The sequence below is a fragment of the Xiphophorus couchianus genome, chromosome 2, assembly GCF_001444195.1.
Source record: "Xiphophorus couchianus chromosome 2, X_couchianus-1.0, whole genome shotgun sequence".
Lineage (NCBI taxonomy): Eukaryota > Metazoa > Chordata > Actinopteri > Cyprinodontiformes > Poeciliidae > Xiphophorus > Xiphophorus couchianus.
The window spans coordinates 25,816,243-25,839,760 of record NC_040229.1 but is presented as its reverse complement, the minus strand read 5'-3'; the positions used below and the strand labels follow the sequence as shown (position 1 = coordinate 25,839,760).

The following is a 23,518-nucleotide window of genomic DNA, read 5'->3' as shown; positions in this document are numbered from 1 at the left end:
AGTAATCAAATCATAATTTAGTTATCACAACAAAATTCAAATTCCTCATAAAACATCAATGAATGACCAATTATTGCAAGATACTAATACAGATAGTTTTTATTACACCATAAGATAAATTTTCAGTAAATAAACTTGTATTGCTCAATAAATTACTTTTAGTTATTTGTACAGACAAACAAAACAAAAACTAAAGAAGAATGTGGGTTTTGAGTTTTTGAGAAAAAGGCCAAATATGGTAAATTAATGTTTTTTATTAAGAATGTGTGTTGCAGCAATCTTGTAATATGAAAATCAGCCAGATCATTTTCTTTCTTTTTTTTATCATATTGTAATAGTTATTTATCATATATCATAATTGTATGAAAATGATGAGAAGACACCAAGGAATAATCAGATTTATTGCAGACATTTCACAAAAAGCAAACACATTTTTTATTAATTTGTCAGAGTTTTGGTTATAAAATACATACTAATGCTATTTACCTTAAGAAAAGTCATATCTATGGAAAATCTGGCTCATTGTACTGATATTAACAGGCACCACTTTAGTTATTTATTCCTTCCTATAAGCAAAAACATGCCACTTCCTGTAAAATATATGCTTTGCATGGGGCGGAGGCGTGGCAGCAGAGCGTCTGCAAGCTAATCACAGAACTTCAAATCAAAACCACATGTACGCATCGACATTCCTTGCTCCAGCCTAACAGCAATGAACATGAACACTCCTCAAACCTGTCACCTCGGGGTCAGTTGTTTGTGACATCATGGGTCCGGCGTTTCCTGACACTCGAGCTTGAGCAACCAAATTAGTAGATGAAAGGTTCTCCCTGGTCCTCACAAGCACAAGGTTCTCGTCACAGCCTTCACTTGAATATGCATTGGGAGACGGTATTACGCTGTGGCCCCTTTGGGCGAAAGGAAAGTTGTGGTTTGGCCAAAAGATTAATGCAAACCTTGACAAACCTTGGAGGCAGAAAACCAGGTCAGCATTTCCCAATTGTGCATGTTTCCACACAGACAGAGATTAAAAACTGAAAAACTTAGGACAGAGTTACCAATTGAAGTCTTGCTCTCACTCACTGTCTTGCAGTTTGAATGAATTACAGGCTTGTCTCGACACATTATATGAAATAGCGTATTTTGGGGAAAAAAAGAAGAAGCTTCTGACATCTCTGTATGTAATCAGAATACCAGATCTAAAGATTCAAGGTATCTGCACATCAGGCCGATTTAGGTCAGGACTGGAAGTAAATGTTAAGGACACTAGGCAGAAGAAAACATACATACCTTTTACAAATTCACACAAAAGAGATTTCAATGCACCGTATTTGTTTACATTTCCCTAATTTTTTCCAACAAATAATATCCTAAATACCATGTTTCATCACAAATGACGAAACATGGTAGTACCAGCATTATGCTTTGGGGTCGTTTTTGATAATTAGGTCAAAGGAAACTGGTCAGACTTGATGGAAAGATTAAAGAAAATACAGGCCAACACTGGTAAGAAACTTATTAGAGATTGCATAAAAATTCAGTGTAAGGCTGGGGCTTTGGCTGACCTTCCACCAGAACAACCTCTCTTAACAAAGAGAGGTTGCATATCTAGATCAAATACATAAGCTGGAATGACCCAGTCAAAGTCCACATGTAAATCAAAATGGAAAATCTCCAGCAAGACTTGGAAAGTAAGCTCTTCATCTGATCTGACTGAGCTTGAGCTATCTTGCAAAAAACTATGGTTAACCCCCACCCCCAAAACATCTGTTTGTTACTATGCAGCTGTAAATTCAGCAAAAGATGATTTGTAAAAAGTATTGGTTTGGGATGGCTTACCACTCTTTAATTTTTTTATTTGCAAAGGATTTTGAAAACACTGTGTGAGACACTGCAGATTTTATTAATAGCTCCATGTGTTAACGGTCAACCCCTGAACATACTACTAGGAGAAATTAAGGAGATGAAGAGAGGAGCCTATATTGTACGGAAGAGTAAATGTTTTTTCGAGGTTGATCAGGAGCAGATGTAGTGAGACGAAAGGAGAAGAGACGGGGTACCAAGGTCTGGAAGCATTTAGTTTGGGGTATCCCAGGTCTACTGAATGACAGAGGGCATGGCCTTGCCTTGACACAGGCAGAAAGCATCTGCTTTGCTCCAACCCTATTGGAATGTAATTTTAAGCCAAATAGAATTGTTTGTTTATATCTGCATCATACTTGTACAATTGTGCCTAAAATACTGAGTCACCCCTCTAAATCAATTAAGATTGTCCAGTCCCTTCTGTTGCTGCATGTGTACAATCCAGCATCTCAATGCTTTTCCAAACATTTGTGTAAGAATGGGTCATTCTCAAGGGCCCAAAGAATCAAAATGAGCTAGGTAGGATGCTACATGGACAATAAGTCCATTTGTAAAAGTTCTACACAACTAAAAATTTGACAGCCACTTAGTGATAAGCTAAGTAAAGTAGCAAAGCAGGGACACCACTGACTAACATGCACATTGTGCAGAAGCCAAGAGCTGATCAGATTATCTAAAGAATAGTGGGTAAAAACACATGGACTGGGTTTTCATGGTTGAGAATTTCAAATCAAAGCCTTGTAACGCCAAGTGCCCCTATGAAGTGATATGAACCATGGCACCACTGGACTCTAGAGCAATAGACATTTTCTCTGGACTGACAAATGAAGTCTGCCTGCCTGGTAATCCAGTGAATGAATCTGAATGTGGTGAAGAACAGTACTCACCCGACTGCATTGTCAAGTGTGAACGATGATGGAAGAATTATTATGGTGAGGGGTTGTTTTTATTTTAAGAATTTGGGCTTGACCCAAATTCTAGTAGAACTTCTAACGATGCAGTATCAAAGATATTTTTGACCATTTAATACTCACTGTTATGTGGGGACTGTTTGGGATGGTCCCGTTTCAACGGGACTGCACACTGGTGTGACACAGTCTGGAATGGGTGAGTTGGACTGACAGAACACCTTAGGGATGAATTAGGGCACAGACTGCAAGTATTCTGATTACCACACTCCTAAACCTAAACTTTGTTTCCAACTAAACTTTGTTTAGGAGTGGTAATGAAGCTGAAGCTGTTATATCTACAAATACTGGATCATCTCAGTGTCGCGTATATAAGACTACAGGCTTGGTTTTGATGGGGCCTCATGCTCTTTGTGCCTTTCAACACCAAGCTGATGGAGTAAAATGAGATGCAGCTGATATCCTTCCTAATGGGTTAGACAATGATAGATTGAGTGTTGAACTTCCTGTCAGCAAACAGGGATGTAATAATCCTAAAACTGACGACGTGTAAGATCTTCTATAGATGTCAGCATGTTTTCCATAAGAGGTTTAACTATACTTGCACCATACTGTTTGACTTTTATGTGCTGTGTTGTCCATGTCAGTCAGCTACCTCTCAGTTTCTGCTTGTATGTCGTCAACATCATCAGACCACTGGTTCAAGGACCTGTGTCAAACATTGCCTCATTCAATGTGTTCAGATTCTTTTAATAGACTAAAATACATTTAGGTACTATTTTGTCAAATCACTGACCTATGTGGTGTTTTTTCTCATCTCACAGGGGCTAAAAAGGGACAAAGAAAACAATTATTAAGCAGACATTGTGGAATAATGAGTGCTGGCTTTAAGGCGAAAACAAAGGCGTAAAGAGTTGGATTATTACAAAAAACCCCCAAAACGAAACAATGTGATTTTGATGACTGTTAAGATTTGTACTTGAAATTCAAGGTCAAGATCCTTTTCTTGCTAGAGCTCTTCAGACTTCCTCATTCAAAGCTGCAGATGGCTGGCTGCCATGTAGATTAGAAATGCAGCTATGCAACATTGAGCTGGAAGAGGGGAATACTTGGGAACACTGTTAGAGATTTACTCGAAAATCTTATACCTGGTCTTCACTGTGGATTTTTTGTTAGCTTCAACATGCAACATACATACATTTTGTTATTTCCTTGGTTAATCAATATTTTTGCAACTATATTTTATGTTGTGTGTTTACAAAAAGTTAAACATGTCTAGGCATATGAATATATAAGATTCTCTCACGATAATGGTGATATCTTTAAATAAAAATACCAAATATATCACAGTTTTTACACCAAGATTTAAAACAAACTGTTTTTTTTAACAAGCTTTTTTTTTTTTTATTGAAAAAAATACAAATACCTTTACTGCTACTAAAAATAATTGCATTTTTTAAATAATGTTTTGGCATAACATATGAATAAGTCATATTTGTTCATTTTTCAATTTGAAACAAATTGCGGTTTTAAAATGCTTATTGTACATCATAAATATCTTTATGCTGCTTTGTGTTTTGTACAGTAAAGTGTAAAAGGCATACATGTACAACCAGAGAAAATATTAGTCATGCAAATTTCTTGGGCATCTCATTGAAATCATTTTAAACTATAGGAAACTAATGCAAATCTGCATTACTTTCGAACTATACCTTTTTATACGATTTCCTAAACCTGGCTTTTACTTTTACTTTTACTTACCTCTTTTCAGAAAAGAAAGTAGGAAAAAATGTGTTGTTCTGTATATTTGTATCTGGCAGATTTGTACTTACAGGCACCGAGTCCAGAATAGGCTGTTTAGCATCAACCTGTCTGAAGTTTGCTGTACTTACAGTTAACAGTCTGCTAAACAGAAGAAACAGGAAGTCATTATTTCATGTCATCATCTGCATTCACAATTAGAACGACTTTGCACATCACAACTATGTGAAAGATAGCATGATGTTACTCCGGGTTGTTTTTCTGCAGAACAGAACTGATCCACGGCTCTTGAAATTCCTCTGCTCCCACCGCCACCAGTGACAGCATGTGTCGTTTGGACTCCGGTCCTTCAAAACCTTCCTGTAAAAACAAAACCACAAACAGCAGGAAGAGTTCTGAACAAATTCTTTTGTTCAGAATTTGTATTCTCTGCATCTGAGAACACACTTAAAAAGATCGGACGCTACGTTAAAGTACATTCTGTTCCCAGCTATCTCGTTTGTACGCAAACTAGTGTGTCTTAGTTGACTTGTAACATTCCACATACAAGATACTGTATGCAACAATTTTGGCAACATTGAGCCATGGGCAAACCTCCAGACTTCCCCTCCTGCAGTCTGAACTTGCAAGTTTACTCTTGCTCTGAGTTCCCTTTAAGAGCCTGTGTACAGTTACCATATGCTTGGTATTAACATCCTCTTGTATTGAGAGCTTGGAGCCTGAAATTTGACCTTAGCCTGTCTTGCAGGCAGGTTTGTGTAATAGTATAATAAGAAAGCCGAGTTTACTTTTAATCTTAAAACAAACATAAACTGATTGTGGATTTTACATTTTAAAAAAAAACTCTGCTGTTAGCCGAGTTCTTAAAGAGCAGTCTCCTTATGTATTATCTTAGTAATGTAGAGGCTTGTTTAACTCTTGAGATTTCCAAAATGCTGCCAACATTTCCTGATTCTGCATAGGTTAAAAACTCAAAAAGGGAGGACGGGGTTACTCTGCTATTCTCTGTTTAGCTGTTCTGTCATGTATCGATGTCTTGCTCTCGCTCACTCTCTTGCAGACTAAATGAATTTCAGGCATGTCTCTGCAGATTGAATGAAACAAAGCCAATAAAAATCTCTCTGTACTTCCTCTAATTTCATGTGAAACATCTCACTCTTACTGAAGCTAGCTAACTCATTAGCTTAGTTTTTTTTTTCACAATAATAACTTTCACAACTCATTGTTTTGTTGCCATTGTAACTTGGTAGAACTTACTGTGGTGCATTTAAAATACTTCATTTTTAAATTTTGGTCAACATAGTCCTCGTTCTTTTCTCAATCTGTTGGAATATCTGTGAGGTTCTGCGCAGACGAAGGTACAGCCTAGATGTTTGTCAGATAGAATCTGTCAGCTGGGCTTACCTGTTGTGAGTTATGCAGTGGGTGGGGTTCACTTGGGGTTTTCCAGCTACCATTTCTAGACAAAGACATTTAAAGCACACAAAAAGTCTGAGTACCTCTAAATCTCAAGTAACATTTCTTATGTTAAATGGTTTCAAACATCTGTTTTCAAAAACTTTTCAGGGCTTTTTTCCTATCTTTTAGCACTCAATTATGCCATTGGCCCCAGATTTGCATGAGTAAAACTGCTTTCAAGCCGTTAACTAGAATAATTATGAGCTTTAAAATGAAGCCTCATTGACTTTCTTACTGTAACATTTGTTCTAGCTTAAGAAAAAAAAGGCCTAAAAAATCAAAAATAAAAAAGGGAGGGGGAGGATAAAACTTGTTTCACACAAGTTGTTTTGCTTGGCTGGATTCCGATTGTGGGTGAGTCCTTCCACTTTAAAGTAATCCACATTATGCCCAGATGAGACTCGTTGGATTATACAAGACTTATCCCGCCTGATCATGAGAAATTAATGGCTGTGACGACGTGGGAGGGCAAGTCTGCCTCGGGAGAGTTTAATTTCCCGTGTGACTTGTTGAGTTATGTGTTGTGCCCTCCGCTTGGTCTCACTGAACATGATAAATCTTCTAAATCTTTCCAACCCTCGTCGGAGCAACACATTGCAAGAATGCGACATAAACACACACACACACGCCCACACACACAAAAAAAACATACCTATAGCATTATTTCTTTACAGGCTTCATATTCTATGAGAATTGTGCTGGGATCTAATATTATTTTAAGATACAAATATGGATTCTAAAGTCCATATTTACAAAGTTCAGGGGAACATTATTCTTAAATAAAAGTAGCAGCACAACAACTTGTCTTGACCTACCTGTAGAGCCAGCTGTGGATCTTCAGGTCCCAGAGTCCTTGCCCTCGTTGCGCTCTCGGAGATTGAAGCTGTCCTCCAGTCCCAGGGGCCTCGCCCGTTCTCTCTCCAGTTTTTCCAGTCACCAGCCCTGATTAACTAATGGCTGACAGATGAGGCTGGCAGGTTTGCGGGAGGAGCACGTCTCCATAAAGTTGCTGTTTCTTTTGGGGGTTTTTTCCCCCACCGTTCGACTGCAGATACAGCTCAGCTGGGGGAAGCGCAGAATGTATGGCTGTGATTTTCTTTCTTTCTCCCTCCTGCTTTCTGCTCTAGTGAGGTGGGGCTATACCCCCACAACCACCCCCAACCCCCACCTCTTCTCAGTCCCAGACGATCCACCCCACCTCCAACATGTCTCTTCTCCGCCGAGGAAGTTTTGTTATCATTTATGAGTAAACTTGGAGCGGGTATCTGCGGCGCTAAGGGGCCAGTCACCCAGGCTTTGATGTCAGCTGAGAGGACCCTGTGTTTAAAATGCCTCTGTAATTACAGCATGCAGGATGCATGTTTGTGCAGCGTTTGCCGCCGCCCGCACCGACAAGAAAAGGCAGAAGGTGGCTTTGTTCGAAAGGGCATTCTGACCTCGATCCGTTTTTCAAGATTAGTGAAGTACCAAAGTTTCATACCAAGAGGTCATCATCGTTTACCACGCATTGTAACAGCTGCTCGTCGTTACGCAATCCTTCTGAGGTCGTAATTAGTGTTACAATGAAACATTATGCTGTTTATCTGGACTGGAAATTATGCATCTTGTGTATTTTTTTCCAGCTCTCCCTTTTTGTGGTGACTAGACAAGTGGGGGTGGAGGGTGGAGGCTCACTCATCGAGCAGAAATTGGCGCCCTAATTACTGTACGGCCACACGGGAACCGAGATCTCTTGAAAAAAATTTGTCAGCCGTCTTAGATTTTTAATTTAATTTAATTTTTTTTCCAGAGCTGTCATCAGGGTGTCTGGTTTTTATTCATTGTGTTTTCTCCTTTGGGGTGCTTATTACTACCAGATGATTGTCTCAAAGAGTGTGTGTGAATCCTTTCCTCTCATTCGCAGCAACTCTCTAAATAACTCTTCCGCTTACAGGTCAAACAGCTGAATGAAAATTACAAATGAGGTCAAAAATGCTACAAAAACAGAAGTCAACAAGAAAAAGACAACCACAAAACAATGTTTGCCAAAGTGTGAAATCAAAACAGGAAATAACAAAAACCAACTAGTCTTATAAGAAACATGTCTTGTACATAACCTGGGCTGAAAGGCAACTCTGTGAGGAAGAGATCATTACTCAAAAAAAAAACAATTTAAGAAGCCAAGTCACTGTTTACAAAAGCACTCATGGATAAAGTCTTATTTTTGGAGACATTTTCTGTAATTTGATGAAGAAAAAAATGGTGAAATTGTTTGCTAATATGACCATTGTTTTATGTAGAGGCAATAAGGAGAAGCTTACAAGCCTGAGAAAATCCCAGCTGTTGGTTTTGGGGGCGGCAGCAGGATGACGTTTTGGTGTTTTGCGGCCGGAACACTGGTGAACTTCATAAAATACTTTCCCTCCTAAGGAAAGAACAACATGTCAAACTATAAAAGCAACTTCTTAACAAGGCAGCCAGGAAGTTAAACGCTTGGACACGAAAAACAATGACCAAATTAGGGCTCCTTGACAACAAAATTAGGCTAGCTAATTCAATCTTGAAGTCGATGTTTTCGAGGGGCCATCAGAAAGCTTTGATCTCAGAAAGCAGCTTACTCACCTGACTCGACTCCACCAGTTCAGTCAGGACAAACAGACCGTAAGGGCAGTGGAGGATAGCCAACAAGTTTTGACCCAAGTCATAATTTTAAAAAGCAGTCGTGCCAAATACTAGGGAAACACATTTAAACCTCTAAATTTGCGGTGTTATCATTGCCATGCTTTGATGAAAAGCGTTGCTTTTTTCCCCTCTCTTCTCAGTGTTCAGTGAGCTGTGGCCGCGGCACCAAGCAGCGGGAGATAGCCTGTGTTTTCCAGAACCAAACCCAAATAAAGGATGCGCACTGCAGCCATCTGCCCCGGCCGCGCGCGCAGACGGCCTGCCGAGCTCGAGGATGCCCTGCCTGGAAAGCCAACAGGTGGCGGGAGGTATGTTTGCTCTTCTTGCTGCTGCACGACCTGCTGAATATCCAGTCCGGCCGCGGTGCTGCAGCCACAAACACAACGGAAACCCTCCTGGAGGCTGCAGATGTGGAGCATGCAGAGAGCATCAGTTTCCCAGCTCAGTTTATTTCTGTTCAAGAGTAATGTGTCCTTTTTTTTTGCCTCCTCCCCTCGCCAAGCGTACCCCAAACACTCCCGGCTGAATTTGTAAAACTGTTTACAAGGCATATGTGAGGTTTTCATTTCAGGTTTATAACAGTCTGGCAAAACATTGGAAGTCGTTCTGTAATCAGGCTTCAGGCGGGGCGGGCTCCTCTTTGAATCCGATTTGTTGGAAAACACACAGCATAATCGCATTCTGTCATACACACTGTCTTAATAAAATCTGATCAACTTGGAGGTCCAGGTGCGGCAGACGCAGCCCAGTGTAACCTCTCGAATCTGCTTAGACAAGATGTTAGGAATGGTATACGTTCTGATGGCAAGTGTTTACACTAGCTAGGTTTTTTTCACATTTTCTCACAAGATTTTCTGGTAATAGGCCAACGCAATGTAGAACATTATAGTCAGCTGGAAGAAAAACCATACATGGTTTCACTTTTTAATGGAATTTTTGCTATTTTTACTGCACGTTTGTGGGATATTTCTCCACAGCCTTTATACAACTAAACACTAAATGTAATGCCCTTTATACTTAAAATCAACCCCAAAACCTCAAGTTTAAACCCATCGCATAATAAGTGTCTGTAAACATCAATTCTGAATTGTGTACAATACTGAATATTGATGCCTTCACCACTTTCCACATTTTTGTTTGTGAAAAGTCTGAAAATCACGTCTTTTTTCCTTTCACCTCTGAATTATGCGTCGGGTTGGACTGTCACATAAAATCCCAATGCACTGAAGTTTGCGCTTGGCAAAATGTCATAAAAGGTCAGAAGTCTGAATCAATTATTTGAGTCTCTGTATTATTACGTGTCACTTCTGCGAGAGCAAAGGCTGACTGTATAAGAAAATGAAATTTTCCAAAAAGATTTTTGTTTTTTACATTTCTTTTTGGAACATGCTTTGACTAAAGTAAACGTTTCAAGATAGAAAATCGACGTGGATAAACCTAACCTCTGCCTCCTTCCCAAGAACTCCTGCCCCTCCTCAGGCTTTACGCATATCTTCCTCCCCTCTCACTTTTGCTCCCGCTGATGTCTGGAAGCAATCATCCCTGCCTGCCAGCCCCCCCACTCCCCCCAACATACCAATAGTTACCATAAAATCTTCATCTGGCCCCAAAAGACATGTTTTATATCTTAATATTCATGCATATGACAACTTTGAAACCACAGGATGCAGTGGGACTCATTCCATAGCTACATTCCATTTTATGTCATTCTGACAGAGGGCATGTAGTAAAATGCTTAGAAAGAATCTGGGATACACATTAGGATTTTTGATGGTCGTCTTTTATTTGTGAAATGTTTACTGTAAAATATTTTAAGAATGTGATCCCATAACCGACACACACGAAGCATGTTTTCTGATTCTTGTAAAAGACCTTCCATTTAATTTGGTGTTTCTTTCTTTTCTTTCCTACGATTTTGCAGACATAATTTGTTATACTCAGAGTTAAAGGAACAGTTTGACTGTAAAGGTGTAAAAAAACAAAAAAAAAAGTCCTCAGATGAAACTCCAGTTTTTATGGTTTGTGACGTTACCACCGAGGCTTCAGCGCTTGAGATCCTGTGTTAAGACTAACATAAAATATATTTGTGAAGTAGAAGGAGGGTGAAAGTAATAATAATAAAAATAGCATTTTTATTCTGCTTCCCTGAGCCAATACTTGCTAAAATCAGTTTTTACTGTAATCATAGCAGCAAGTCTTTTGGGTTAGGTCTTTACCACATTCAGCTGACATTTGTGCTGGTTCTTCTTTGTAAAACAGCTCAGACAGACGGGATGGAGAGCAGCCGTGTACATCAAATACAAACACTAACCACAGATTTTCAGGTGGATTAAGATCTAATCTTTAACTGGGCAGTTTCGTACAGGAGCATAATTTTACAGATTGTGCTACGAGTGCCACCACTGATGGCATTTATGTTGTCTTTGAAAATGATTATAAAAAATTGCATAGCTTTGCCATCCCTTGGCACGATGAACCTCTTTGATTAAAATGTATTAGAAGCATTTGCTAATGAGGGAATTTCCAAAGTCAATGCTGTATTTTAGTTGGGGGTAATAGATTTAAGGGGGCTGAATAGTAATAGAAACTTTTCCTTTATAAAATCTATGTCTCGTATCGATTCCTCTTTACCTCTATAAACTATGCTCTGTTGCTCTATCTCATACTGTAAAATACATTAAAGGCTTTGTTCATGGCTAAATTTTAAAAGTATAAGGGAAAGTAATACTTTTGCAAGGCACTGTCTACTGAATTACAAGATTTATCCAATCTTAGCTGCCACACAAAAACTGAGATAAACTTTGAAAATGTCGGCATCCCAAATCAGAGACTGTTGACGCTCCAGCTAAGGACTGATATTAATTAACCTAAACATACGTTGTTGTACTAAGAAGCCCCTGTACAACTATGCAGCAAAATAACATCATTTGTCATTTCTGTTAGCTGACCTTAAATGTTGCGCAGTTCTTTTCTTATTTAAGTGGCAGCATGCTATGCAGTTTCGTGTTTCCCTCCTTTGAAAGGAACACAGTAACAGCTTTCCCTATCTTAACCTGTCAGCAGAGAATAGAGGCCTTTCAACAGACAGTTCTGTTTTTGCGTTTTATATGTTTGTTTTTTTTTCCAAAAGGCGTTTTTGATTTTTAGGTCAGATTTCTTAAAGGGCTTCTTATGTTTTTACCCCCAAAAAATACCTTTCACATCCCACCACACACTTTGCAATGATAACTTACAGTTGCAGAATAAAACGGATCAACACAAATGGATCTAAAAGTCCCTGGTAATTTGATCCAGCTGTGTAATTTTCAGATTTTCAGACCGTACATATCTGATGAGCTTACAAAGGAATCAGCTCGATCAACTCAGGCTTCACAGAATGCTTCCTCACAGTGTGAAGGTATGCTTGACGAACGACATCAAAGAGATTGTTGAGATAGACGCTCGTCTGATCGCAGATAAGTGCATTCAGCGGGAAGACTGAGCAAAGCTTCATGGAAATGTTCAACTCGGTGAACTTTTTAAATGCACATTTCGCCGCTTTTACAGCTCCGGCAAAATGTGAGAATGTGTTCAGTCGCATGTGAATTTTTGCCAATTTTCTGAATAGAATAAATAGTAAATACAAAGAATTGCCTTAGTACTGAGCCCTGTTTGGCCACATTATACATCTATAATGCATTTTAGGAAACTGAAGTGGTCAACCTGGAGGCTCACCCACAATGCGGTCATTACATCTCCACATCCTTGCCTCCATATGTTGTTCTCTTTTTAGGCTAGCTAATTCAATCCTGAATTCAGCAACCAGCACTTGAAGGTTGTAAACCGTTTTCCGACCACATTGACAAACCTAACTAAGGTCCGGGTGGGAAAGCAAAATGATGCGTCACGTAGAAGGAGGCAAAGAAAACACGCTAATGCGAGTAACAAGTTGATCTGACTGACTTGAGATTGGAGGTTTTCATTGAATGTTTTAGTTAACAGTTCATAGAATCACAATTGAAGCTTGTTTTGAAAACTGAATGCATTTAATTTCCGTTTGTGTTTCATTACAGTGCTCCGTCACCTGTGGATCTGGAGTTCAGGAGCGAGATGTTTATTGCAGGCTCAAAGGTTCAGGACAAGTCAGAGAAGACCTCTGTAGTCCTCACTTACGTCCTCCAACAGTCCAAGTGTGCCAAACAGCAGAGTGCACACGTTACACCTGGGTGGCGGGTGAATGGGAACAGGTAAGTGGAGTTTCTTTTCTTATCCAATTGATCTTTCGATTATCTGCACAGTCTCATAAATGTACAGACAGATTTGCACATTAAGAGACAATTTTCCATTAAGGTTTTAAGGGATTAGACCAATAAGAATTAACAAGAATTGTAAAGTGGAAAAAGAAAGATTTTTTTCTTTCTTTCTTTTTTCTTCCAACAAATAAAAGTCAGAACATGTATTCAGACCCTGATGATTAAATACTTTCTGGTACCATTAGTTGCAATAAAGGCTGCAGGTCTCAGATTTGGACTGAAATGTTTTTTCTTTTATTGCCTTATGCAGCTCAGCCACATTGGATGGCAAACCTGGATGACTTTTTCCTGCGTAGTTTTAAATAAAGTCAATTTTGTGTTTAGAATCAATAAAACGACGCGTATTTCACCGTCTCGACTTGTAGTGCAACGCAACGTGTGGGGAAGGGATGAAGAGCAGAAAGGTGAGATGTGTCGGCCCGGGGCCCACACCTGCCCACGATTACCACTGTGGACCGTCCACCAGGCCCCCATCTCTCCATCGCTGCAGAGAGGAGCCCTGTCACTACACGTGGATAACAGGGGAGTGGTCACAGGTGGGAATGAAAACTGACGACGGTATCCGAAAGCCTGTGCAGTTTCAGTTCTTGTTGTCAAAATTTAGCACATTGAGATTTGCTGAATTAATTTTTTACATCTGTGTTAAAACTGTCACTAGTGCGTGACAGTATGAGACAGACAATCTGTGAAAAATACGGAGCTCCTCCGCCTCCTCCCTGTGGTCCCACTGCCATCTACAGAAACACACTAGAGGAGGAGGGATTTTAGCTGTTAATCATGATTGTGTACGTGCTGCTCACGCCTCCGCCTTGCTCTGTGCTATGCGTTCCAGATAGTTCCCCACACCTACTATCCTGTCTTGAATGCTAAGGCTAATTAGCATGACCACTGATGATAGCAGAGAAACACTTTTCCTGTGACAATAAGTTGTTTTTCCGCCATCAGCACATGTAGCAGCGTGTACACCAGGATGATTTGCAGCGCTAAGACCTTCCTCCTGATTCTGATTTTTTTTTTCTTTACAGATTATCTGTCTCATCTAAAACTTTCATGACACGGTGACAGTGTTAACAAGTATGTAAAAAACATATTGTTTTTGAAAGTTACTTAGTACAGCTGTAGTTTTGGTATTTGTCCACTCAAAACAGTGAGATGACTCCTAAAACATTTGATTTGATCTCAAACTTAATCCAGACTCATAAAAGGAGTGTTGGCTCTTTCCTATCGTTATGTTTTTATGTATTTGTGTTTCTCAGTGCTCCGCCAGCTGTGGCGTCGGCTACCGGCACCGTTTTGTCTCCTGCTCTTTGTTGCCCTCCTCTTCGCACTCCCAGCGTTTCCACACTCAGCCGTCCTCTGCAGGCAAAATCTGCCCTGAACCTCACCCTCCTGCCACTCAGCCATGCCTCCTCAGGGAGTGCCCTCAAACCTCCTACTGGAAAGTTGGCCCTTGGACCAAGGTGAAGCACAGAACATTAAGCAGCCAAAGAAACTCAGTCCCATTTGTTTCAAATTATCCAAAGATGTTGTCCCTTTTCTTTCTGTTTTGGGTCTGTGTCCCAGTGTTCGCTGACCTGTGGGTCAGGAGTGATGGAGCGTAGGGTGGAGTGTGTGACCTCCGAGGGGCAAATGTCTAAACGCTGCCGTCCATCAGACAGACCTGAATCGCAAGCTGCGTGTCAAGAGAGACAATGTGAGCTTCTCACTTTCAATTCGCAATAGAGTGTTGTATTTCTGCAGCTCCTCCAGAGTTACCAGAGGATGATTAAGGATGTCTTTTGCTTAGATGGATGACCATGTCTTGTAAGGTTTGCAATTATGTCACGGACAAATGAGAGATTGAACAGTGGTCTGTGAAGTCTCCAAAGTTTGGGGTGTTTTTTTACTCCCTAACCTGCTTCAAACAACTTTGTCTTCCATTTTCCTTTGTCTTCAGGATTCTGTTTGTTCTCTAATGTTCTCCAGCAGACCTCAGAGATTTTATTTAGAGTTAACAAAGTAAGCGAGTGTGAATTGCAAATGAATGGCTCAGTTTTCAAATACTTACTTGTTACAACTTTGTAAACTCATGTATCGGTTTTGTTTAGTTTCATACTACTACTCTTCAGAGTTTGCAAAAAGTACATAAGTCAGTTTGCATTTAGAAAGTTTTAGTTTTATGTTTTCTAACCCAACTGCATTGACAGAGTTGTGTTAAAAGTCAATGCTCTCTTCCCCTTTCCTTTCCTAAGGACTGTTTCTTATTTGACTGAACCATCTTGTTCTCCTTTTTGAACGTCTTCACACACTGCCTACGTGGAACTTTTCGCGGGACGAGATTAAATTGAGTGCGCGGTGTGTACCAAGCAAAACCATATCTGATTGTGTTTACAGAAATCCAACCACACTTTTCTTCGGTACATTAGGCAGAACGGCGAGCCCCGCTTAAAGCCTCCCGAAGTGATAATTTAGCGAAACAACAAACAGCGGGTCAGCAGTTTTCTATCAAAATGCCTTGCGGGGGGACTCTGAGCGCCCACCGGGGCAGCTTTAGTTGTGCCGGGCCAAAGTTTGCAGGTTAGCTCAATCACGTTTCACATGTCTCAGCAACGGCACACTGGGCCAGTTGTTTCCAACCAGGCTGCTGCCAAGTCCAGCGCTGGCAAAATTAAAATGATATGCTCGGGTAACAGCCAGTTTTGTGGTCACGTTTTAAGTATAATGAACTAATCAGCTTGATATGGGCTCTCCAGCAGTCTTGGAAAACAGGCAAAAGACTAAAGAAAAGAGCCAAGTCACAATCTTTTTTTAATAACTCCTCCCTCAGGCCAGGTGTTCACTTCTTGCCGAGACATTCAGCGGAACCAGGGTGTGAGGATGGACGGGGAATACTATCTTAAGGTCAAGTTTCGGACTCTGCAGGTGCGTCTTTGCTGACAGAAATCCTCCTGCGCACGTCACGGCTCCCGTCTCACGATCTGTTTGGCTTTAGATTTACTGTGCTGAGATGCAGACGGATTTCCCGAAGGAGTACATGACACTGCGCAGCGGTCAGACAGACAACTATTCTGAGGTGTACGGACACAGGTTTGTAACGTAGCTATGAGTTTTAAGATCCTGTTTTACAAAATTGATCCCAATGGCTTTTGTCCTTCCCAAACAGGTTGATCAACCCCTTCGAATGTCCGTACAATGGCAGTCGCAGGCAGGACTGTGAGTGCAGAAATGACTATTCGGCAGCAGGGTACACGCTCTTCCACAAAGTTCGTCTGGACCTGAACTCCCTTCGGATACTGAGTTCGTAATTACTGCGTGACTGGCTTACACCGTCTGCTGTAACGAGACCACACATCACTGTTGATTTAAACTCTTGCACACCTCATCCCAGAGTGCCAATAAGGTCCAAAGGCCTCACACACACTGTCTGCTGAAAATAATTAAAAAAAAAATCTTGAACTATCAGCATCCACATCACAAGGCTTCTACCATACAAACATGTGAGCAGGGAGGATCAAGGAATGCATGCGTGCATGTGCTTAGCCAGGCAATATGTGAGCACTCACTCCGGTACTCCCAACTGGACCATCATCAAACACTTTTTCATATTTGCAAGCAGCCAATCGCACACTCACTGACCGTCCACACACACACTCTCACACATCTTCCTCCTCTAAATTTTTACAGTCAGCTTCAACTGTTGTGTTCCAGTACGGCTTTGATTAAAGGATAAGGATTAACACAGGATGTACGTGTTTGTCTATTTGTTTTTTGCTCACGTACACTTTAAAAAGGAGACTGGAGCACCTCAAAGCCTTCAGATAGCTTCTTCCCATTTGCGTCCTTGACTCCATGTTCCCACCTTTTTTTTTGTGCATGGTACTCATTTGGCTTTAAGGTGGCTCAAATCAGATCTGAGGCAGGAAAATTAGTTCAAGATGAAAGGGGGAAGTTTGAAGAGGCGCTAATTGAGTGTGACTTACATATAAGTGCAACGTTATGGTGATATAGAAAGTACGAAAGAATGGCAGGAGGAAAAACAAGCCAAGTGGATTGAAGGTTTCGAGGTTAAAACAAAGTGGTGTAATGAAAACAATGTGATTCCTGTGTAGATTGGAAAACTATGGGAAAGCAGCTTCTTCTGGACTTTCCAGGGCTGTTTTCCATGACCTATGTTCCAAATTAGAAAAATCTAATTCTCTTTATTATACTTATTTAATGACTCATTTATTTTCATATTATGTTCCCCCCCTTCTTGATCATGTGTTGACAAGCTCACAATTTCTACAAAACAGTTTTACTATTCAGGCATCGCTGTGGCTCAGATGATAAAATAAATACGCGAAATCACAAAATAGCTATGCACTCACATGGTAAGCAATGAGAATATATTACACATTTGATATTTTGAGATTGGAAATGTAAAATTTTCGAACCGAAATTATGGGGAAATTCTGAAATAACGACGTAAAAGACTGCTTTTCTACTCCGACATTTTAGGCAAAGGTGTTTGTCTTCCTATGCTGGTGTAAATTGAAAAAAACACTAAGAAACATAATGTTAAAAAAAAATCAGTTCACAGAATTTGATGTATTTTTAATTTCACTGACCTCTGCAGACACAGCCTTCCAGCTTCACTTTACGAACTGCTGAGTGGAAAAATCTTAGATGGAGCAAACACATCTGGCAAAGTGACATCAGTTATCTGTGTGTTTTTTCTTTTCTTTTCTTTTCCTCCCAGCAGATGCTTACAATCTGTTCACTTCGACATTTTCACTCAAGATTTCTGTCTTTTCTGTTTTCCAGTCACAGACCTCCAGTTTTCCCAGACTATTCATGGGCGGCCTGTCCCATTTGCTACAGCAGGAGATTGTTATAGTGCAGCCAAGTGCCCACAGGTTGGTCAAGTTATACCTCATGGAAATTATGTTGTGTGCAGAGAAAAAAAAGTACCTGCCTCCTTACTGATTACATCTGATTTTAAATTTTTTGTCACATTGTTTCAGATCATCAAGTCTATTATAAGATCAGAAAAAGATAACCCAAGTAAATGCAAAGAGTGGTTTTCCAAGTGGTTATTTGAAAAGCAGTCCTAACCAACCAGACCCAGTCAAAAAAATATATATATATAAATAAATGCCCTCATTGTTAGATCATTAAATAACTGTGATTGACTGCATTATTGTTTATTTTTCTCAACCCAGACTTGGAACTGATTACTTTCAGGCCTACAGAATTAAGAAAATGATTCAAATCTATCAATCTGAAATGCTTACAAAGATATTTCTAAGGCTTTGGGGTTCCAACGAACCACAGCTGTTATCCACAAATGTAGACAATATGGAACAGGGTGAACCTTCGTTAGGGACTAGCTAATTACTCCGATAGAGCACGGATGTCTCATCCAGAAGGTCACAAAAGAACCCAGAACATCTAAAGCACTGTTTCCCTCATCTGCCTTAGTACAGGTCAGAGTTCATGAAATAAAAAAGAGACTGGCCAGTAATGGCATCTATGAAAGAAAACCCACTGTTGATTAAAAAGAACACAAAAACTAAAAAAATATCTGTGGACTTTGTGAAAATATTCTGATAACTAACAAGGCAGAACTGGACATGTAAGGAGTTTAGGCATCCCGTTACATCTGGTGTAAAATCTACACAGCATAAACACGCTGACAGTCAAACATGGTGGTGGCATGCCGATGACTTGCTGTAATCGATGGAACCACGAATTCTGTTCTCTACCAAAACAAACATTCCAGATCTCAAATCTGTGCAGCAAAAACAATGATGCAGACCACACCAGCAAGTCTGCCTATGAAATCTTCAAAAACAGAAAGGTTTTTGGAGTGGCCTAGTAAAAGTTCAGATCTCTGAGACTGAGAAGTTGTGCTGTTCATATTCAAAAACAATCCAATGTGGCTGAATTAACACAATTTGGCAGCGGTGAGTCAAACAAATGAAAGACTCATTGCTGGTTATCGCAAATGCTTGATGGTAGTTGTTGCTGTGAAGGTGGAACAGAGAAGCAATCAGTGCCTGGTTGCATTAGGTAGATTTTCCTTAAAAAAAGAAAGTCCTCATTTAAAAACTGCCATTGTACTTACTCAAGATAGATTTGTGAGGTATGATGTTTTTTTGATAATCAGAAACATTCACATAGTTTTCATGCATTCCTTTCTACATGATATTTTACGTGAAACAGCTTCTCTGTGCTTTTTAGGGCCAATTTAGCATCAACCTGGTTGGAACGGGCCTTAAAGTGGCTCCAAACACCAAGTGGACAACTCAAGGGAACTACGTTTCGGTTAAAGTCCACAGATCTGAGGTAAGCACTTTCATGTGACATCTAATGTTGATTTTTCAAGAAATTGCCTTGTCGTCATTTTGCTATCCAAGTCACATTTTTGAGTGCGGGAATGAAATTCCATTGCGCTTTGTTTCTCTATTAAGCATCATGTTATTTCAGTCTGCTGGTAAACTCACTGTTATTTATAAACTGTCCATTTTTGCATAGAACGCTGCCCTTTTGCCCACTTTCTGCTCTCTCATTCATTTCCATGCGTAGGACGGAACAAGAATTTACGGTCGCTGCGGTGGTTTCTGTGGGAAGTGCATTCCCCACGCTCATAATGGTCTTCTCCTCCAAGTTCACTGAGAGCCAAGTCGAAAACAAATCTCTAAATTCAGTTTGATGACAGTGGGCCAGGAACACACAATAAGAGTCATTTGTTGGATCCAGTCGTCAGCTGTGAGCACGGAGGAGGGGCGTCAGCTGTGACATCTCCGGTTCCCAGATGGCAGCTAAAGGATACACTACACAGTCCACTAATGCTGCATGCTGTCAACGTTAAGTGTTTCCTTAAAACTGAAGACGAGCCAGCTTCATTTGCTTGCCAGCCATTTTGCTGTGGCACGTTTTGTGGGTTGGAAATGTATTCACTGATGTAATTATATTACCAAGGGAGTCAGGACCTGTTGGTCACCGGGGCATGCAAGAACTCAAAACAGAAAGAAAACAGCTTCTTGTTCTCTCTTATCAAGTTAAATATTTTCATCTTAAAACAGTCTTTTCTGAATTTAAATTCTGTTCCTCCTGGCAACACTTTGCAGGAAGCGTTATACACTAAAATATTAAGAAATTAATGGTTCTCTTGCTGTGCTACATAATGAGAATAAACGAATAACCACTTTCAAAAATATAAAACTATTGTAATTACAGGGTGGGCCATAAGTTTCCATACATAGGAGAATGTAAAATGTATATTTCTTTTATATTTCAGATACCCAAGATGATGCGTTTGACAAAAGAGCAAAGAATTGAAATTATACTGATGGCTGGATCGGGAAGCAGTCGCATGGCTGCACGAAACTTTAACAGAAAACATGGAATGAGCATCACATACAACACTGTGGCAAAACTTATTTGCAAGTTTCAGAAAACTGGAAATGTTGCAGATCAACCACGAAGTGGTCCAAGACGTGCAGCGATTACACAGAGTCCCACAAAAATAAAAGCGGTTGTCCAATATAAAATGTTTATTTTTTCTATGTATGGAAACTTTTGGCCCACCCTGTATTATCCATATGTAACTTGAGACTTGAGTAAATCTCTAGACTTTTTTAAAGTAACTAAGTACTGACGGTGTTCCTGACCTGCCTCACATCAGAGGTCAAAGTTTAGGGGAACATTTTTTTGAAGAACTTTACATTTTAATTGCATTGCTAGCTATGTGTTCCTACTACAGTCTGTGATCTATCTTTAGTCGTTATTGGCACTGCTGGTAAAAATGTGTAAAAAAAAAACATATTAGAATTTAAGAACAATAATCAGGCAAAACAGAGTCCCAGTCCAGCTAAAATTATTAAAATAAGCGGCATAAATATATCCTTGGAAACTCTGCAGCTGTAAACAAACTCAATACGTTTAATCAGTGTCACATTTAACTCTTTCACTAATGACATTTCGGACTCTGCAGTCTCTAATATTTTATTTCTTTTTCTTTGCGGGGACACATACTTGATCAAAATCAAAGTTTCTCCAGGACAGCTCAAATATTCTCCTTCAGCACATGTTAAGGAGGCGAGTATGCTGACCTGACAGTCACCTAAAACACACATCCCTTCATCTCTGTCTCTCAAGATGTACCTGACTTGACAGATACAGCTACATTCTTCAAGCTTTGCTGATACAGTAAGCTAACATTGGCATATTTATTTTGATATGACTTGTTGATAATTCTACTTTTAACTTGAGTGCAGGTCCTTTTCGATATTCATCCATTTTTAGGTTATCCTTGACTATAACTATGTCTATCTGTGTTTATCTTGGGTGTTAGTCACAGAGTCACCAGTGATTGGACACCACCTACTTACAAACTACTTGTTTTGGACCCTTGTCAGGAAAACCATGACATTTTGTCATTTCAGGACAAATTTAGCAATCGTCACATCTTCACAACATGTGGACATTTCTGAATCTTACTGTATTTTTGATTACAACAATATTTTGGTTAGATTCAACCAAATTTAGCTTTATGGTGATAAACAGAGTGGTTTGTGTGAAACTATGAAGGAATGTTATACCCGTTGTTAAGTAAATCCTGGAGAGGACCCATAAGAGGGAACCCTGGACTCTGATGAGTTTATACAAAGAGGTCAGAGATCCTTCTCTCCGTATGTTTGAACCTCCTAAAGATTATGCCCCGGTAATAAAAGATGATTTATTCACATCTTTACCTTGATTGCCAGTAAATGCGCTCAACACCCCACTACTAAATGTCACTGAGAGTCACATTGACATGCTAACTGTTTAGGTAAATGCCTTTGCAATGAGCGGAAACCCAGATCATTTCTAAGAGTATAAGCTCAGTGTAAAAGAGTGTTATTTCATTGCACAACTTCTCATCTTCTACTGTACATGACACAGTCAGGTATGGCATCTCAGCCACTCCGTTTGGCCTGCTCCAAGTCCTCACAACCCTACCTCTCACAAGCATCTGTACTCTGAACTGTGTTGTCATATATTTATGTTCAACCATATTTATTCTATACTGACCTCTGAACATGTTGTTTGTAATATGATACAATGACTACTACCAGGGGAGGAGACATTGTCTGCCTTTGCCATCAAGGTGCTTTAATGACGTATTGCATAACCACTAACCTTAAAGTACTGTGCTTTTTAACTACTGGAATTACGTCTGATTTACAAATGGAAAATACTGACATTTTGAGTAACTCTTTCTGCGGCAGAGCCTCTTTTGTTTTAACTGGCAGAGTAAGAAATGTCTTGAAATGTCTGATGTACGACCTGCTTGCAAAGCAGTTCAGAGTACTGATATCAATGCGGGATTCTTAGATATACCAGCCGAACTTGACCCATCGAAAATCTCCCCCTGTGGGCGACGTGAGCTCCTAATCCACAACTGTTACCGTGACAACCATCATGTAGCTTAACACACTGGCATGCAGATGCTGAGCTTTTAACCAAAGCAGGGAAACAGATCCAGACTCTATTCTCTCCTCAGACAGTTCAGCTTCCTCAGATTTAAAGAACGGCTGACAATGATAAAAGTCGGCGAGCAGCTAGAAAACCTTTGGCTGGTGTCCTTTTTTTTTTATGACAGCCAATTGTGCTTTGAGATCTGTATCAGAAGTTCAAGAATACTTTATGCACTATGTGCCATTAACTTTGTAGAAATGTAATCCTGTATGTTTTTTTTTGTTGTAATAATCATTACACTGTAACTTATATGCTTGTGTGTGTGTGTGTGTTTTTAATATTCAATACTTGAATTGTAAACATTGTGTGATGTATTCAGTGGACTTTGGTACTGAATAGAGAAATGTTGACTTTGCTTGCCCTGCTCTATCCAAAGATGTTTTTAAGAATCATATGTATGTATAGTATGTAAGTATATAAACAGTATGCATGAATGTACGTATGGATGATGGGGGGTGAATGCTGCTCATAAGACATGCATAATTATGGTGCTATGTATGGTTACTAATCATACAGTTACGTGTCATTATACTAAATGACACGTACGTGTCATTATACTAAAACAGGAAGGAGAAACAGAAAAATAAAATTTGCTTTTCAGCAAAAAAAGGTTGGCTTAAGTTTATTTTTTCACAAGTAATCCATCCATTAAATATACTATTAAACAAAAATTAACTACCATTTATGATACATTCTGTTACACTACTTTTGCTGTGACACCACTTACTCAATTTTCAATGCTTATTAGTCGGTTGACCCGGTGTGGATGAATGTTTAATGCTCTATAGCAGGGGTCTCAAACTCCAGGCCTCGAGGGTCGCAGTCCTGCAGTTTTTTAGATGTGCCACAGGTACAAAACACTGGAATGAAATGGCTTAATTACCTCCTCCTTGTGTAGATCAGTTCTCCAGAGCCTTAATGACCTAATTATTCTGTTCAGGTGGTGCAGCAGAGGCACATCTAAAACTTGCAGGACTGCGGCCCTCAAGGACTGGAGTTTGAGACCCCTACTCTATAGTCTTCAGGTGCCGCAAAGTTGTAAAAAAAAAAAAAAAAGACCAATATTTTGACTGAGTCTTTTAATTGCAGAAA

General features: G+C 39.8%; 1 protein-coding gene and 2 long non-coding RNA genes across 6 annotated transcripts in view; 2 read left to right on the top strand and 1 right to left on the bottom strand.

Moving 5' to 3' along the window:
- LOC114153006 (A disintegrin and metalloproteinase with thrombospondin motifs 20) overlaps positions 1-23,028 on the top strand; it is a 96,088-nt gene extending 73,060 nt beyond the window's left edge. For 2 of the 3 annotated variants that reach the window (XM_028031219.1, XM_028031232.1), the window contains 11 exons: positions 8,792-8,959; positions 12,704-12,877; positions 13,309-13,479; positions 14,200-14,403; positions 14,507-14,636; positions 15,750-15,844; positions 15,915-16,009; positions 16,086-16,219; positions 17,726-17,817; positions 19,145-19,249; positions 19,490-23,028. In XM_028031219.1, coding sequence (XP_027887020.1) covers positions 8,792-8,959; positions 12,704-12,877; positions 13,309-13,479; positions 14,200-14,403; positions 14,507-14,636; positions 15,750-15,844; positions 15,915-16,009; positions 16,086-16,219; positions 17,726-17,817; positions 19,145-19,249; positions 19,490-19,579 — 1,458 coding nt within the window. In that variant the 3' untranslated portion in view covers positions 19,580-23,028. Of the gene's footprint in view, positions 1-8,791; positions 8,960-12,703; positions 12,878-13,308; positions 13,480-14,199; positions 14,404-14,506; positions 14,637-15,749; positions 15,845-15,914; positions 16,010-16,085; positions 16,220-17,537; positions 17,627-17,725; positions 17,818-19,144; positions 19,250-19,489 lie in introns of those variants that run through there. The other variant, XR_003597256.1, reaches the window with a different exon arrangement.
- Positions 352-3,609, top strand: LOC114153039 (uncharacterized). Its single transcript, XR_003597263.1, has 2 exons — positions 352-1,448; positions 1,497-3,609. It is a non-coding gene; the product is annotated as an uncharacterized LOC114153039 (long non-coding RNA).
- Positions 4,222-7,074, bottom strand: LOC114153031 (uncharacterized). Of its 2 annotated transcripts, XR_003597261.1 has the most exons (3): positions 6,806-7,074; positions 5,937-5,991; positions 4,542-4,892 (listed from the first exon to the last, which is right to left on the bottom strand). It is a non-coding gene; the product is annotated as an uncharacterized LOC114153031 (long non-coding RNA). The 2 variants fall into 2 exon arrangements; XR_003597258.1 differs by having other exon boundaries at positions 4,222-5,991.
- Positions 23,029-23,518: the final 490 nt, after the last annotated feature.